The 16,603-nt window shown below is 43.1% G+C and overlaps 1 protein-coding gene across 1 annotated transcript; it reads right to left on the reverse strand.

Moving 5' to 3' along the window:
• Positions 1–4,235: 4,235 nt before the first annotated feature.
• LOC130135410 (BON1-associated protein 1-like) lies at positions 4,236–15,944 on the reverse strand. Its single transcript, XM_056304575.1, has 2 exons — positions 15,218–15,944; positions 4,236–4,317 (listed from the first exon to the last, which is right to left on the reverse strand). The coding sequence occupies exon 1, from the start codon at positions 15,822–15,824 to the stop codon at positions 15,300–15,302; it is 525 nt and encodes a 174-aa protein (XP_056160550.1). The 5' UTR covers positions 15,825–15,944; the 3' UTR covers positions 4,236–4,317; positions 15,218–15,299.
• Between the last annotated feature and the right edge of the window lie 659 nt (positions 15,945–16,603).

The following is a 16,603-nucleotide window of genomic DNA, read 5'->3' on the forward strand; positions in this document are numbered from 1 at the left end:
CGACGGCGGCGTGACGCACGGCGGCGTCGGAGCTCCTCGGGCGTCGCTATCCGGCCGAGAGCGAGGCCGGATGAGCTTACGCCGACGGGACTGGCATTAATTGCCAGTCCCGTCCTCCCCGTCTTCCCGGCTCGCCCTTATCCCCTCCTCTCTCCCGGTTCTCTGTTCTCTCCTCTGCATCCCGGAACTGACACCCCCTCTGCACCGGCCTATGGCCGCGGAATTCGCGGAGCCTAGGCCGGTGCAGGCCATCGTCACGCAGACGCCACGGAGAGGGAAGCCATCGTCCGTCGTCCGGCTATAAATAGCCAGAGAGAGAGAGAGAGAGCCCCGGTCGGCCAATTTTGAGAGAGAAAACGGAGAGTCCGAGAGAGACCCAGAGAGAATTAGAGTGAAACAGAGAAGAGAGAGGAGCCTGGGAGCGTCTCACAGGTCCCAGCCGGTCTCGCCGTCTCCAGCAAGCCGACCGGCAACCCCCGGAAACACCCCCGGTCGGCGATTTTAAAAAAAAAAACAGAGAAAAACAGAACCGAGAGAGGAGAGAGAGAATAGAGAGGGAGAGAGAGTAAACCGAGGCCACGCTGGAGCAAGAAAGACAATCAGCAGCGTCGCCGTCGCCCACGGAGTAGCCGGAAAGCCGCCCTGACGCACCGTCGACCGGTGAGCTCCCCCTGGCCGAGAAGCCCCTCTGTTTTGCCCTGTTTTTTGTGCTCGGTTTGGCCGGGACCTGCGCCGGCCGTTTCGCGCGAGTCCCGGTCCATACCGTCGTCCCCCACCGTGCATACGTCGTCACCAAAGGTAAGCTAGGCCGCCGGAGCCGACCAGGTCGCCGGAACAGGTCGAAATCTTCCATTTTGGTCTCTGCACGCCAGGTGTTCGACAAAATACCTCAAAGAGGCCGGGTTTGATTCGATCGCCGGCCGGCGAGCAGGCGGTCGGACGGTGACCGAGGCGGGCGGCGAAGCTTGGTGGCAGCTCCCAGGGGCCGGATTCAGGTCGGCGCCGGTCTGGGTCAGCCGGCGGACGGCCAATTTTGGCCTCTCCGGCGCCCCCTCCCCGCGGAATCAGTATATTCGGGTCTGATTCGACCCGAATCAGATCCGACCGGTCAACTCCCGGGTCGGATCCGTTGACTGGTCGGTTCCGACCGACCCGGATTCAGATCCGACCGGGTCAACGCCCGGTCGGATCTCGTTGACCTCGGGTCGGTTCCGACCCGATCCGGATTGACCGATCCGAGCCCGGGTCAACGCCCGGGTCGGATCCGTTGACCCGGGTCGGTTCCGACCCGATCCGGATTGACCGATCCGACCCGGGTCAACGCCCGGGTCGGATCCGTTGACCCGGGTCGGTTCCGACCCGATCCGGATTGACCGATCCGACCCGGGTCAACGCCCGGGTCGGATCCGTTGACCCGGGTCGGTTCCGACCCGGCCCGGATCCGCGACCCGACCCGGTTTAATATTATATTATTTTTTTTTATTTTTTTTTAAAAAAAAATTTTAAAAAAAAATTTTAAAATTTTTTTTCTTTTTTTTTTCTTTCTGTACTATATATATTTCGAAAAAAAAAAATTCAAATTTTTTTTTAAAAAAAATAAAAATTTATTATTATGTGATATATTGTTGTTGTTTTAATTTATTGTATTATTATGCATGTTATTGTCTTGTTTAAATTAGACAATTCTGAGGTTGTGCGGTAGTATTTTGCATGTTAATTTTATTACTGTTATGCATGTTTTTAATACAATTCCATGAGCTGTTGTGTTTTTGAATGTCATCTGACTTAGTTAAGATTAGAACCTTAGGCTGCATACATTGTTGTGTTCCTGATTGCTAATCGTTTCTGATTATGCACTCGCTTGATCACCTCACATGTTAGGAGAAAGGTCCTAAAATCAATCCAAATTGCCTGACAAATGTTTTCAAAAATGAACAGGGTAAAATGGTACCGAAAGGGCATTAGTTATCCAACTAGTGTAACAAAGTCCCCGAACTCATTTAATCTCTGGTTCGTAGGAATAGGGTGATTCTCCCATCACCCTATTTGGGTTTCTAATCGACCCACCCCAAATCGATTAGTGGCGACCCCTTGATATAAACCACTTGCATGTTAAAAACTTAAACCCTAAGTCGCGATATGGTATGGGCTTGGGAGAGCCCGAGTTAAGTCCCGAACCTAGACTTAGCACGTACCAAGGCGAGCCCCCCTTTTTTTGGCATGTTCGATAAAAAAAGGGCTCGGGAGTTCGGTCGCGACACTTTTCTTTCCTTTTTTTTTCCTCTTCCTCCGCCCCGACCAGCCGGCGACGGCCATAGGCGAGCTTGAGCTCGCCGGTCTCCGTCAAGCTCGAGCTCAACTCGCCTGGATTTGGCGAGCCGCGAGCTCGCTGGCCTCAACGGACCTTGGGCTAACAAGCTCGCATCTCGCTGACCTCGGCTGAGCTCGAGTTCGCCTAGATCGGCCGAGCCTACGAGGCTGGCCCGCGCCTGTGACCGGTCGCCGACCGTCGTCGAGGCCGGCAACCGGCGGAGGGAGGAAGAAGGAAAAAGAAAAAAGAAAAGAAAAAAAGAAAAAAAGAAAAAGAAAAGAAAAGAAAGAAAACAAAAAAAAGAAAAGAAAATTAAAATATTAACAAATTTAAGATAATCAATTCCGGAAAGTGTTTTCACCTTTTTAAATTAGAGAATTCACTTTCCTAAATTTATATATGAATATTTTCCTTGATCGGAAAGTGTTTTCGATTGACCAAATCATTTTCGAGAATAATCAAATAGATGAAAGTCTAGAAAATACTTTCCCGAAAAATACTTTCACCAAAATAAACGCACCCCTTAAAGGTAATAATCTTCACGAAACAAGATAACCAAAAAAGTGGATCTAGCAAAGCATTGGTGTTATCTAATTGGATAATAAAGAGAATTACTATGAGGATGGAACGCTTGACTTGACCTCAATACACGCGCCAAGTCGTTTTAACTCAAAACGATGAAGTTTTTGGTGCGATTGGCTGCGCGAAGGAGTACGTGCCAAAAGAAAGGATTGATCTCGATGTGATCACTCTCCCACCTGCTTTCTCTTTCTTACACAAAAGAAAGTGTGGATAATTTGTAATTGTGTGGCAGTTGAGCAAATTTGTATGGTATCTAGAAGGCACATCGATGATTGCACCTTTCTCGGGTACAGTGTCACAATCCTAAAGTTCTCGTTCAAAACTCATTAAATTCACGAAAAAAAAATATTCAAGCACGATAATAATTCGATTACCAAGTTACTAATATTAGGGGTGCGCGATTTCAGAATCAGTCCAAGTTTCACCTAAAACTTGAAATTTGCCCTATCAAAACTGATTTCCTAGTGTTCCAATACCCTGAAACTCGAAACCCACTCTGTTGATTGGTTCTTGTATGCTATTAGGGATGTTAGAATAGTAAGATAGTACCTTATTCTGATAATGAGGCCATAAAGCGTTATGTTCAGAGTAAGAATTAAGCTAGATGTTAAAAGTTAGTCCCAACGGGTAAGAATTTAGCTAGATGCTAAAAATCGGTCCCGATAGATAAGAATTTAGTTGGACGTTAAAAATTGTTCTCGACAGGGTAAGACCTATGAGGGCACTATAGGGGACTAAATACTTGCATTCGCTAAGTTCTGAGAGTCTTGCAAGAGGCACCAAAGGGACTGAATACCTACATTTGTTGAGATCTAAGAGTTCCGTATGGGGCACCAAGAGGACTGAATACCTGCATTAGCCAAGTTTTGTTATGAGCATAGACCACTCTATACAAGGGAATCGACCTATATTTTTCTTTCTTTGTTTCATTTTTTCCTTCCTTTTTTTCTTTCACTTTTAGTTAAGCAAAATGAAAGTGAACACAATAATAAAAATCATCATTTATCAATAGCAACAATTTATAAAAGATGTACACATAAAATAAAAATAAATAATTCAAAACTCAAAACGTGTAACTGCGATTCATCGGTTCCTGGTTTGATTATTCGATTAAGTTCTTACCTAGGAATCGGGAACCGAATCACATAGTAACGGTTTCACTTTTTTTGGAACCGGGAATCAGACCAGTTCCTATGGCCCGTTTGGTGTGGTTTTTGATTCTACCCTGTACCTACGCTTACCCTGAACCAATACGGATCTGCATAGAACTTAAACGATGAAGCATGAATTTACTGTTAAATAAGAAAGGCATGTTTGGTTGCAAAAATGTGCCTTATCCATGCCAATGATCCTCGTTCATGTGTACAATGTAATGATCTATACAAATGCATTAATAGTTACGGTTCCCATTTGTTAGGTTTTCACTTTCTAGATTACTAGTGTGTGCACGATTATCTTCTTAAGAGAACATAATCTGGTTAAATGAGAATATTTACATAGATTCAATGAAAAATTAAATAAATTATAAAGGTAACATGTAGTTTTAAAGAAGATGATTACATATATGTTGGTTACATAATGCAATTCGGGGCAATTTTTTTTTTTTGGTAACAAGGAGAGCAAACCCCTTAATGGCTTGATTAGAATATAATTCACTAGTAAGTAAATTGTGTACTGTTTAGTAAATTTGTTATTCATTTACATTTTAATCGAAAGGGTCTACTTAATCTTTTCAACATCCCCCATCCCACCCATCCTGTACAAGGCATTAATCGTCGTTTGCATAGAGACAAATCTTCACTCAGTCGACCACTATCGCATAGGTAGCTAAGTAGACTTCAACTGGGGCCACCATTGACAAGCTCTTTTGTCATCAGCATAGCTTCCCACTGGTCAAAGAGAGACGAAAAGTGAAAAGAAATATCCATTAATTTTTGCCTTGGCAATTAAAATAAATTGGTTATAAAAGTGAAAATCATATATAATCTCATTTTATACATAGTATGATGGGATTGTGGTAGAAGGACGCGTTGTTTATCTAAAATTGTTTACGAATCTCCATATGTTCTTGAGCTATGACTAGAATCTAATTTTCCTAGAATCAATCTCAGCGGTTGGATTCGAAGAGAGCAAGAAAGAGATGGTCGAAGAAAAGGAGATATCAAAAGGGAAATAGAACATCGTCCATCTTAGTTTGCCTAAACGACAGCGGATCACCTGCTCGGTTTATCCACACTTTGTGCGTTGCACATATCATCGTCTTCGAACGTGGAGCTTCGAGAGTGAGAAGAACTGAGACTGAGAAGAGAACCATCCATGGCTTCACCTTCTCCTTCGAGTCATCTCTCACCGCTGCCACCACATCCGCTTCGCTTCCTCTTCCACTTCCCTCCCAACCGGTCCACTGCATCCTCGCTCTCTTGACCAGCCGATTCCAGGTTCCGGTGCGCAGCGAGCCGGACAGGCTTCTTGACTCCGCTTGGCCGGTTGATAAAGGAGAAGGGGAAGAGCGACGCCGAGAAGATATTTTGGGGAATCTCGAAGACCAGAGACAATCTCGCGGTCATTGATGAGCTCCTTCTTTACTGGAACCTCGCCGACACCGATTGCATCCTCGAACGAACTCGAAGAGGTCCTTCATGTTAGTTTTATGTAGAGTTCGAAGTCTGTTGCGGAAGGATTGATTCCTTAAAGCTTGGTTATGAACTTCGTTGAAGGTTTTAGTGCGTTGAAGTAGCGCGATTCCTTTTTCGTGCGTAAAAAAAATAACGTGTCAGACAAAAAGTTCATAAGTGAACAAATTTAAGGAGTTTAGTCGAAAGATAAATAAAAAAAAATGATAATCGAGAACAAAAGTTGATATATTAAAGTAAATGTAACTTCAAAAGAGAATTGTTTGGTAATCCACGATTAATTGATAAATTAATCAAAAAAAATTCAATTGAGAACTTTCGAATAAGGGTTAATATAACGAAAAACCCCAAACTGGTACACTTGTAATAAATTTACCCCAAACTAATTTTTTGATCATCGAAAAACTCAAATCGGTATACTTGTGACAAATTTACTCTACGTTAAATTTTACTGTCAAATTACTGAGTTAATGACACGTGACAGTTGACAGATGTATTAGTTTGTGGTTTTACTCTCCGTTTGTCACAGGTATACGAGTTTGTGATTTTTTTTTGTATTAATTTAATTTAACGAAAGGTAAATTTGTCATAAGTGTAGAAGTTTGAGATTTTTATGGGTCAAAAAATTAGTTTTTGGTAAATTTGTCACAAGTATACCAGTTTGGGGTTTTTCATGGTATTAACCATTCAAATAAAGATTAATAAACTCAAATAAGAGTTGGTAAATTGAGATATCGGTAAGAATGACATGAATTTTTCATCTCATAGAATGATAAGAGAGCATAATATGCAGCACATGTAACAAACACATACATACACACAAATATATATATTTATTTAGAGTGGATCTTTCTTTTATTGTCCCAAATATTAAAAAATATAAAGGGTCTGTCTATCGCCGATGAGGTGATATTTACATTAACTGACGAAAGGCAAAGGTCGTCGCTTTTTACGTCGTCCGCGCGGGTGTTGTGATATTTACACGAGAATGATGACACACGAAAAGACTGGGCATATCTAAAAGAATGACTTACTTTAAAGTCAATCCGCCTGTGCGACTATTAAGGAGCCTGCACGATAAATCTCGTGGATACCATCTCCAACAATCAATGCCCCACGACTATAGAGAGGGTATGTGCCTAATATGCAGATGAGAATACGAGTGGATGGCGGAAGATGCAATTATTTAAGCTTGACTTGCAAACATAGAATCCGTGTCATGTTCTAATTCACGTATGCAATAATGTTTATGATACGTTTGATTCAGTTTTTCCAGGGGACTTTGAGCTTTTAAAGTTTTCGGAAAAAAGTTAGGGCGTTTGGTAAATTTTTTTTTTTTGTAGCCAATTTGGAGAGATGCCGGCATTGGCAAAGCTGAAAGCAGCTCAAGGCAGGCAGGGACTTATCTTGAGCTTTTAGCATTTTCGGAAGACAGCTTCTAAGGTTAATGAACTTTTTTTTCTTTAAGCTTGTGCCTACTAATATTTTCATATTCCACTCTTGCCCTCGCGACTATTCATCATCTCCCTGCAAATCTAGACCTCACGGAGGTGGCTCGGAGGAGCTGGACGGATGCCAACGTGGGTTCGCCTGGGTCACGTGCCATCAATGTCTCGTCACTTGGGGTTGCGTGGCCTCGGCGACCTGTTGTAAGGCTCGCGCGGCGCCGAAGTCTATATTTGCCTTGCTCGAGTTTGCACGACCTCGACGACCCGTTGCAAGGCTCACGCGACCTATGTCGTTGCCTCGTCTGGGTTCGCACAACCTCAGCGGACCTTGCCTAGGGTCATGCCGACCGTCGAAGGGCCATGTCCAGGAAGCCCAACTGTTGAAAGGCTAGATATGGAAATATCGAGATTGTGCGACCTTGGTGTCGCCTCACCTAAGGTCACACAACTCCAACAGTTCGTTACGCTGGGTCACTTGACTTTGATGGCCTTAGCCTGGGGTCTCGACCTCGGCAACGGGCCTCGCCTGAGCTAGATTCATCGCCTAGTGCTTTCAATAAGCTTAGATGAGGGTTGCAACGAGATCTGCTTCGATGAGCGTCGCTGATTAATGCTCGCTTGGCCAACGGTCACCTCTGATTGCCATTGATGCTCGCCTGTGGTTGCCACCAAAGCTTATCCATTATCCCTGCCCTATCTGCCTCTGGTTGCCCATTTGTCTGCCCTTTTTTTTTTTTTTTTTTTTTTTTTTTCACTTTGAAGTTGCTTTACAAAATATACACCAAAATCAAATGTCCAAACGCTATTTGCTTTCAACAAATACACCTTCATCCAAAGATTTTTGGGAAAATGGCTTTACATCTCCCCGAAGCTAAACCAAACGCAATTTAGCACTTTCATCATGTATGCTTGAAATTTATTCATTTCAGCTGTAACTAAAACGTGTTATGATTATCTCCTAAAGGAAAAGCACTTGAATGAATATGGATCCATAGATCATATATTTTATGAATCATTAATACTTGTAAAATCCATCTGGGTCACAAGTGAGACTCATGTGATCTGTGGCTTTGATTGGATAAACCCACATTAGTAACGGTTCAGAGACAAATCTCACCTCCGTGACGTGACCAAATGCATATGGACGACTTTGATAGCGCATATTCTCTACTTCAACACTTTGAAGCTAAGTTAAAAGTAGCTTCCTAACCGTTGTTGTTATGAATATATATATCGGTTCAAATATAATATAGAGTTTTTTTGCCTCAATTATATACAGGTAGATGCTCTCTCTATGATGGTTAGGAAGCAAGGTTGTACATCTGAGAGCCAAGAGAAACTACACAAGAAAAGACAAACAAATGTCGCGTTTTAGAAACAGCATGGTCGGCCTCAAATTGAGGATGTTATTTTCTCATACTGAAACAGCTGCCAGGTTGGAAAAAGCAGCAAGCTACCCTTCAATATCTCGGAATCCCTAACTAGTAAACGGCTTGAAAAAATCTATTGTGATGTGTGGGGGCCTGCCCCGGTAGAATCTTTTCAACGGTTTAAATTCTATGTAGTCTTCATAGACAGTTTTTCACGGTTCTCATGGGTGTATCCAATGAAGAGAAAGTCTGAGTTCTTCTCGATCTTTGTCATGTTCCAAAATCTTGTTGAGAACCAATTTGAAAGTCAAATTAAATCTTTCCAATGCGACGGTGGAGGGGAATTCAATAGCAGCCGGTTTTTTAATCATTTGAATGAGAAATGAATTAAAATGTTTGTCTCCTGCCCATATACGCCAGAACAGAATGGAAATGCCGAAAGGAAACATCAGCACATCGTTGATTTGGGTCTTTCTATGCTCTACCATGCACGGGTACCGTTGATTTATTGGGTCGATGCGTTTCTGACTACCACATTTCTCATCAATCTGCTGCCATCACCGGTGTTGGGAAAGAGTAGTCCGTTTGGTAAGCTCTTTGGTAAAGCGCTTGATTATGGGTTTCTTCGAGTCTTTGAGTGTGAGTGCTATCCACACTAGGGATGAGCAGTTCCAGGTTCCACATGGAACCTAGAACATACCCTGAGGTACAGGTTCCTCAATTTTGGGAATGTGGAACCTACCCGTTAGAAGCTGGACCCTGGAACTTATCCTGTCACAGGTTCCAAGGTAAGTTCCAGGATCTAACATGTTTTTTTTTTTTAATTTCATCAAATCGAAAATGAACGCAATAATACTGAACAAAATTGTCATTCATCAAAGAGAATACAAAAGACTAGTTTTCCTGACATTACTGTTCAAATAAATATAACTAAAATGAGAAGTCATTGCGTGAATCAATACTAGGGCTGAGTAGTTCCATGTTCCGTATAGGTTCTACCCATGATAATAGGTTCATCATTTTTTGGAACTTGAAACCTATCCTATCAAGGTTCGAGGGTTGGTTCCAGAGTCTACTCAGGTTTCACCTATATTATTAATTGAACAATTGTAATGAATCATCACCTTTAATGACCACCACTTACTGTTATGATCAATTAACCACAACTTATATTTAGACACACGAAAAATATAAAACATTAACAAGTCATAAAATGAAAGCTCAGACTAGTGTTTCCAGATTATACGCTCATTATCTAACGCCATGAAACACGGCAGGATCATGCAAAGATATAGACCAAGAAAAAACACAAAAAACTTGTTTAGGTTTCAGGTTTCAGGTTCCACCTACCTAGAACCTGGAACCTATCCATCGAAACAGGTTCCCCAATTTTTGGAACTTGAAAACTACCATGTATACTTTGGAACCTGGAACCTACATGTTTCCACTAGTCAGGTTCTCAGGTTCCAGGGTAGAACCTGGAACCATGCTCACCCCTAATCCACACCTTAGACCGTATGGTGCAACAAAGTTCGATCCACGCTCATTACCCTGTGTTTTTCTTGGGTACAGTCAGAGACATAAATGTTATCGATGTCTTTATCCGCCTACAAGAAGGGTGTATGTAAGTCATCACGTGATATTTAATGAGACGAGATTCCCATTTTCTGATAAATTGGGAACTGTTTTTCCTGGGTATTCGGAGTTGTATCATACTTGGTTACAAGGGGTGGAATTCTTTACTAGACAATCTGAAACAACAGTGAGTGAAGGGAAAACATTACAACACACGAGCATGGGATTTCTATTTGATGATAACAGCTCTGGACAACAAAATTATGAACCGCCAAATGAGACAAATGTGCAACAATCATAGTTGGGTTCACAAGAACCATGCACAGACTATGAAACACATGAAGAAGCAACAGTCTTTGCCTCAAGTGATTTACCAGTTCCATCCACTCAACAACAATATACTCACCCAGTGCAAACAAGGTTGAAATCGGGAATAAGGAAGCCCAATCCGAAGTATGTTCTCTCTATAGCACGTGAGATCCCAAAAGAGCCGAAAGCAGTTAAAGGAGCACTAAGTCACCCGAGTTGGAGGAAAGCTATGATAGAAGAATTGGAGGCTCTCGAATTAAATCAAATATGGGAGCTAGTACCAAGATCTTCAGAAATGAATATCGTCAAATGTAAGTGGGTGTTCAAAGCCAAGTTGGATGCGGAAGGAAACCTTGATAAACTGAAAGCATGATTAATGGGAAAAGGGTACCATCAAGAGGAAGGCATTGATTTCGCCGAAACTTTCAGTCCTGTGGTTAAACAGGCAACCGTGAGAATTATCCTCTCCGTGGCAATTGTTAAAGGATGGTTTATCCATCAACTGGATGTGTAGAACGCGTTTCTTCACGGGTCATTGAATGAGATGGTGTTTATGGAACAACAGCCGGGTTTTGTGAGTTCTACGATGCCTAACTCGGTTTGTTTACTCAAGAAGGTGTTATATGGTTTAAAACAAGCTCCGCGAGCTTGGTTTGAAAAATTCAGCAACTTTTTGCTGGAACGGGGATTTCATTGCAGCTCTACCGATTAGTCATTGTTTGTTCTTCACACGGGTCAGCACACCTTGGTATTATTATTATACGTTGATGACATTATTTTGACGGGCAGCTCATCATCTCTACTTCAGGAATTAATAGAAGCTTTAAGCATAAATTTTTCTATGAAAGATCTTGGACGACTTCACTATTTTCTCGGTATTGTAGCCAAGTTTACGGGTCCGGACCTATTTCTAACACAATTTAAATATGCTGGTGATTTGTTTCAGAAAGCATAAATGCAAGACAGTAAGCCGATTGAGACCCCATTGCCTATCAAAACTCATCCAACGGTACAAAACATGGAACCTTTTCATGATCCTCACTCCTTTCGAAGTCTTGCGGGTGGATTACAATATCTAATGATCACAAGACCGAACATCTCTTCTTCAGTAAATCAAATCTATCAGAAAATGCATTCTCCTACGAATGGTGATTTCAAATTGTTAAAACGGGTGTTGAGTATGTGAAGGGAACTTAGCAACTGGGGCTTTATCTTCACTCTAATAGCACACTGAATTGATACGGGTATGCGGACTCTGATTGGGCTGGTTATTCTGAGACTCAGAGGTCAACCACCAGGTTTTGCACTTTCTTGGGATTGAATATCATTTCATGGTCCACAAAACGGCAAGTGACAGTGTCAAGGTCATCGATGGAGGCTGAATATAGGGCCTTATCTTTTGCCACGGCCGATCTTACATGGGTTTCTTTGTATTGAGAGATTTGGGTATTCCGCTCACGGGTCCGACTGTGCTTTACAGTGATAATCGGTCGGCTATTTCATTGATAGCGAATTCAGTCCTTCATGCAAGGACAAAGCACGTGGAGATCAATTTTCATTTCATTCGAGAGAAAGTCGCTCTCAAGTCACTTGAAGTTCGCTATATTCCTACTACTCATCAAATTGCTGACATATTTACAAAAGCTTTACCGCGCTTTGATCATTGCAGGTTACGATAAAAACTGGGACTAGGTTTTCCACCTAATCCTAGTTTGAGGGTGGCCGATAAGGTTAATAATATTGGTGAACCATCGGATGGTGTAGAAGAAGAGAAATGTCCAGATTTAAAGAAGTTATCAACAATTCAAGAAGAGATTTTGGTTTCTCACAAGGTGAAGAGCAACATGTGCAACTCATCTCATTGCCACAGCAAAACCAATTCCGTTTCTATAGAGCAAGGTGGAGAAAAAAGAGCAGAAGGAATTATTTTCTTCAGAGACAAGTGTCACGAGCCAAATGGAGGAATGCACAACCGTTTCGCTGCCTTAACCCTAGTCCCAGCTGAGTAAATCTAACTACAGAGTGGTAATGGGTTAAGGAATAATTGAGTGACATGTGGCATGGCTAATATTTTTCACACGAGTTTTTCATCTGGTTGTCTTCTTAATATAAATAGCAGTATGTACTGTAAAAGAAAAAGACCGTGTATTATGGCTTTCAGTGTAGAACATTCTTCTCTTGGGAAATTTACTTTTAAATCGTTATCTTTTTAATTCTTCTGATTTTCTTCAGTAAATTGAGATATTGGTTAGAATGACATAAATATTTCATCTCATAGAATGATAAGAGTATTGCATAATATGTAGCACATATAACAAACACATACGTGCACACAAATATATATATTTATTTAGGCTCCGTTCGTTTGGCGGAAAATATTCTTCTTTTGGAAAATATTTTCCCGGAAGTCATTTTCCTGGAAAATGTTTTCCCGGAACATAATTTTCCGGTGTTCGGCGATCAATATGAAAAAGTTTTTGAAAATATTTTTCGCCGGCGTCCGGCGGCGGTGGCAACGGCGGCTGGTGACGGCGGCGGTGGCGGCAACAAGGCCGGGCGACCGATGGCTAACGTCCGCGCCCGGCGGCGGCAAGGCGGGCGGGCGGCCGGGCGACCGATGGCTAACGCCCGTGTCCGCGGCGGCGGGCGGCACTGGGCGGCCGGGCGGCGGGCGGCGGCGGCGGCCCGGCGATCAAGGCCAACGTCCGCGTCCGGCGACGGCGACCGACGGCCAACGTCCGGCGGCGTGCTGGGCGGCGGCGCGATGCGGGCGGCGATGTGGCGGCGGCCGGCGACCTTAGTGAAGAAGAAGAAGAAGAAGCTCCGGAAAATGATTTCCGCTTTTGAAGAAGCGGAAGTCATTTTCCGTAGACTTAGGCTATTTTGTGAGGGGGGGAAGGAAAATATTTTCCCACGGAAAACATTTTCCGCCCCCCGAACACCGAAAAACCCGAAAAATATTTTCCGGGAGAATATTTTCTCCCAAACGATCGGAGCCTTAGATTGGATCTTTCTTTATTGTCCCCACATATTAAAAATATATTAAATTGACTGACGAAAGGCAAAGGTCGTCGCTTTTAAAGTCGTCCGCGCGCGCGGGTGTTGGGATATTTCATGAGAATGATGGCACACGAAAAGACTGGACATATCTAAAAGAACGACTTACTTTAAAGTCAACCCGCCAGTGCGACTACTAACGAGTTTGCACGATAAATCTCGTGAATACAAATCTCCAACAATCAATGCCCCACGACTATAGAGAGGGTATGTTCCCAATATGCAGATGAGATTACGAGTGGATGGCGAAGTATGCAATTATTTACACTTGACTTGGAAACATAGAATCCATGTCATGTTCTAATTCACATACACAATAATATTTATGATGCATTTCATTCAGTTTTTCCTAGAGATTTGAGCTTTTAAAGTTCCCGAGAAAAAGTTATGGCATTTTGTAAATCTTTTTTTTGGATCAATTTGGAGAGATTCTAGTGTTGACAAAACTGAAAGCCCAAGGCAAACGGGGAGTTACCATGGGCTTTTAGCATTTTCGGAAGACAGCTTCCAATGTTAATGAACCTTTTTTTTTCTAAAATTGCGCCTACTAATTCATATTCCACTCTTGCCCTCACGACTATTCATCATCTCCTTGCAAATCTAGACCTCGTGGAGGTGGCTCGGAGGAGCTAGACGGATGCCAGCGTGGGTTCGCTTGGGGTAGCACGCCATTGATGTCTCGTCACTTGGGGTCGCGTGGCCTCAGTGACCTGTTGTAAGGCTCGCGCGGTGCCGAAGTCTAGATTTGGCTTGCCGGTGGTTGTGCGACCTCGACGACTCATTGCAAGGCTGACGCGACCTTGCCGTTGCCTCGCCTAGGGTTGCACAACCTCAGCGGCCCTTGCCTAGGGTCATGCCGACTGTTGAAGGGCCATATCTAGGAAGCCCAACTGTCGAAAGGCTAGATATGGAAATCTCGAGGTTGTGCGACCTTGGTGTTGCCTCACCTAAGGTCACACAACTCCAGCTGCTCGTTGCATTGGGTCACTTGACCTCGACGATGAGCCTTGCCGGAGCTAGATTCCTCACCTAGTGCTTTCGCTGAGCTTCGATGAGGGTCGCAACGAGATCTGCTGCAACGAGGGTCGCCCATTAATGGTTGCTTGGCCAACGGTTGCCTTTGATTGCTATCGATGCTCGCCAGTGGTCGCCGCCGAAGCTCGCCCAATATCTCTACCCTCTCTGCCTCTGGTCACTTTGTTGTCTGCCCTCTTTTTTTTTTATTTCAAAGTTTGCTTTACAAAATATACACCAAAATCAAATATCCAAATGCTGTTTCCTTAAGTAAATACACCTTCATCTAAAGATCCTCAGGAAACTGGCTTTACATCACCTCGAAGCTAAACCAAATGCAATTTTAGCCCTTTTTTTTTTATCATGTATGCTTGAAATCTATTCACTTTAGCTAAAACTATGTCATGTTGTAGTTGTATCCTAAAGGAAAAGTACTTGAATGAACCTGGATTCACAGACCATATTTAATATGAATCATTAATACTTGTAAAATCCATCCGGGTCACAAGTAAGACTCATGTGATCTGTGGCTTTGATTGGTTAATCCCACGTAGGCAACGGTTCAAAGACAAATCTCACCTCTGTGACGTGACCAGATGCACATGGACGACTTCGATAGCGGATATTCTCAACTTCAACACTTTGAAGCTAAGTTAAAAGTAGCTTCCTAACCGTTGTTGTTATGAATATATATCGGTTCATATATAATCCAGAGTTTTTTGCTTCTATTATGTACGGGTAGATGCGCTCTCTATGATGGTTAGGAAGCAAGATTGTATAGCTGAGAGCCAAGGGAAACCACAAAAGATAAGACAAAAAAAATGTCGCGTTTTAGAAACAGCATGGCCGGCCTCAAATTGACGGTGTTTATTTTCTCATACCGATATGTTATCGGTCCATGGAGATTTTCAAATGCACTTATTGTGTTTACATTGTTATGTTAGCTCAAGAGAAAACAGTCTAGACACAAAAGGTCAACTTAGTTAGATCAGCTCTGGCTTCAATATCTACAAGGCTGGGCGTACCAAACTGGGACTCCAGTCACCAATCCGCCGGCCGCCATCATCTTCCTCTGATCACCGACAGGCACTCCGATCTCCGGCTGCAGAACCTCATACATGTGTGTCGGCGCCGGCTTTGCCATTTTCGCTGAAATGTTAATGATGCCATCCGTCCGCACGCCATTAGAGTCCCTCAACCTATAACTCAGAAAGTGCACGTAGCCTTCCGGTCTGCCAAAATCCCCGGCGAAGTCCGAAATCGGTACTGTCACTCCGCCGACGATCTTGTAACTACCCGACGAGCTCTTGCACTTCACTTCCACGGTAATGAAGCCTGCATGCAGCGGCAAGTCAACGACGAGATTCTCGTTCCACTGAGGGTTTGTTCCTTGGTCCGGCGCCGGTTTGGTCGAGCATTCATGGCCTGGCTCCACTCGGACCGCCACGACCGCGTTCTTCACGGGCTTTTTGTTGAGCCGTATGTTCTCTGCGGATATTATGGTGATTTCCAAGGCTCGCTTCATCCTCTTTTCCTTCTTTTCTGGGTCGAAGATCACCTCTCGGAAAGCTTGAAGCTTGTTGTTGGAAAAACGTAGGAGATGAATGTAATGAAGAGTGTTGAGATGAAGAAGACTATGAAGAGGAAAGAGGGTGTGCGGTTTGACTATATATATGAGGGCCAAGGGATAGGGAAGGAAGGGAGATAGAAAGAAGGGAGAAGGATGTGGGTGGTTTCTGGTACGTCTTCTCAGTATGGACCGAGTTTGACGCGGTTGTATTGGTTGACGTGGACGACGGAGAAATCACAAGTACAAGCGGAGAAATCTATGATATGGACAGGAAATAAAGCTCAACTGATTAGCGAGGGGAAGGATCGGACCCTCTTCCTATATTCAGATTTTTAATTCATAGATTATACATATGCACACATTACCCAAATATATATTTAGTTAAATTTACGCATGGATGATATTCATAGTTATTACCCACCATGCCGAGGTCCGCCGACCGGCTAAAGGAAGAAGGGAAGAAAAAAAAAGAAAAGAAAAGAAGAAAAAATTTACAAAATATAAAAATATTATTAAAAATATCAACGTCAGTGCCGGTTGCGTTAGGTAGGACAGCCGGCGTCCATATCAGCGATTTCCGAATGGATAGACTGAATTGACACAAACGCAAAAGATTTAGGACTCGACTAGCAAAAAAAAGATTCATGATCGAATTGTCTCTCCCCGACTGAAGAACCAAGAAGGAAGAAAACATAACAAAAAATAAGGTAAAATCATTTGAAGGAATGATGCGG

Source organism: Syzygium oleosum, unplaced genomic scaffold, assembly GCF_021117445.2.
Source record: "Syzygium oleosum isolate NSW1041296 unplaced genomic scaffold, Sole_v2.1 Sole_v2.32, whole genome shotgun sequence".
NCBI lineage: Eukaryota > Viridiplantae > Streptophyta > Magnoliopsida > Myrtales > Myrtaceae > Syzygium > Syzygium oleosum.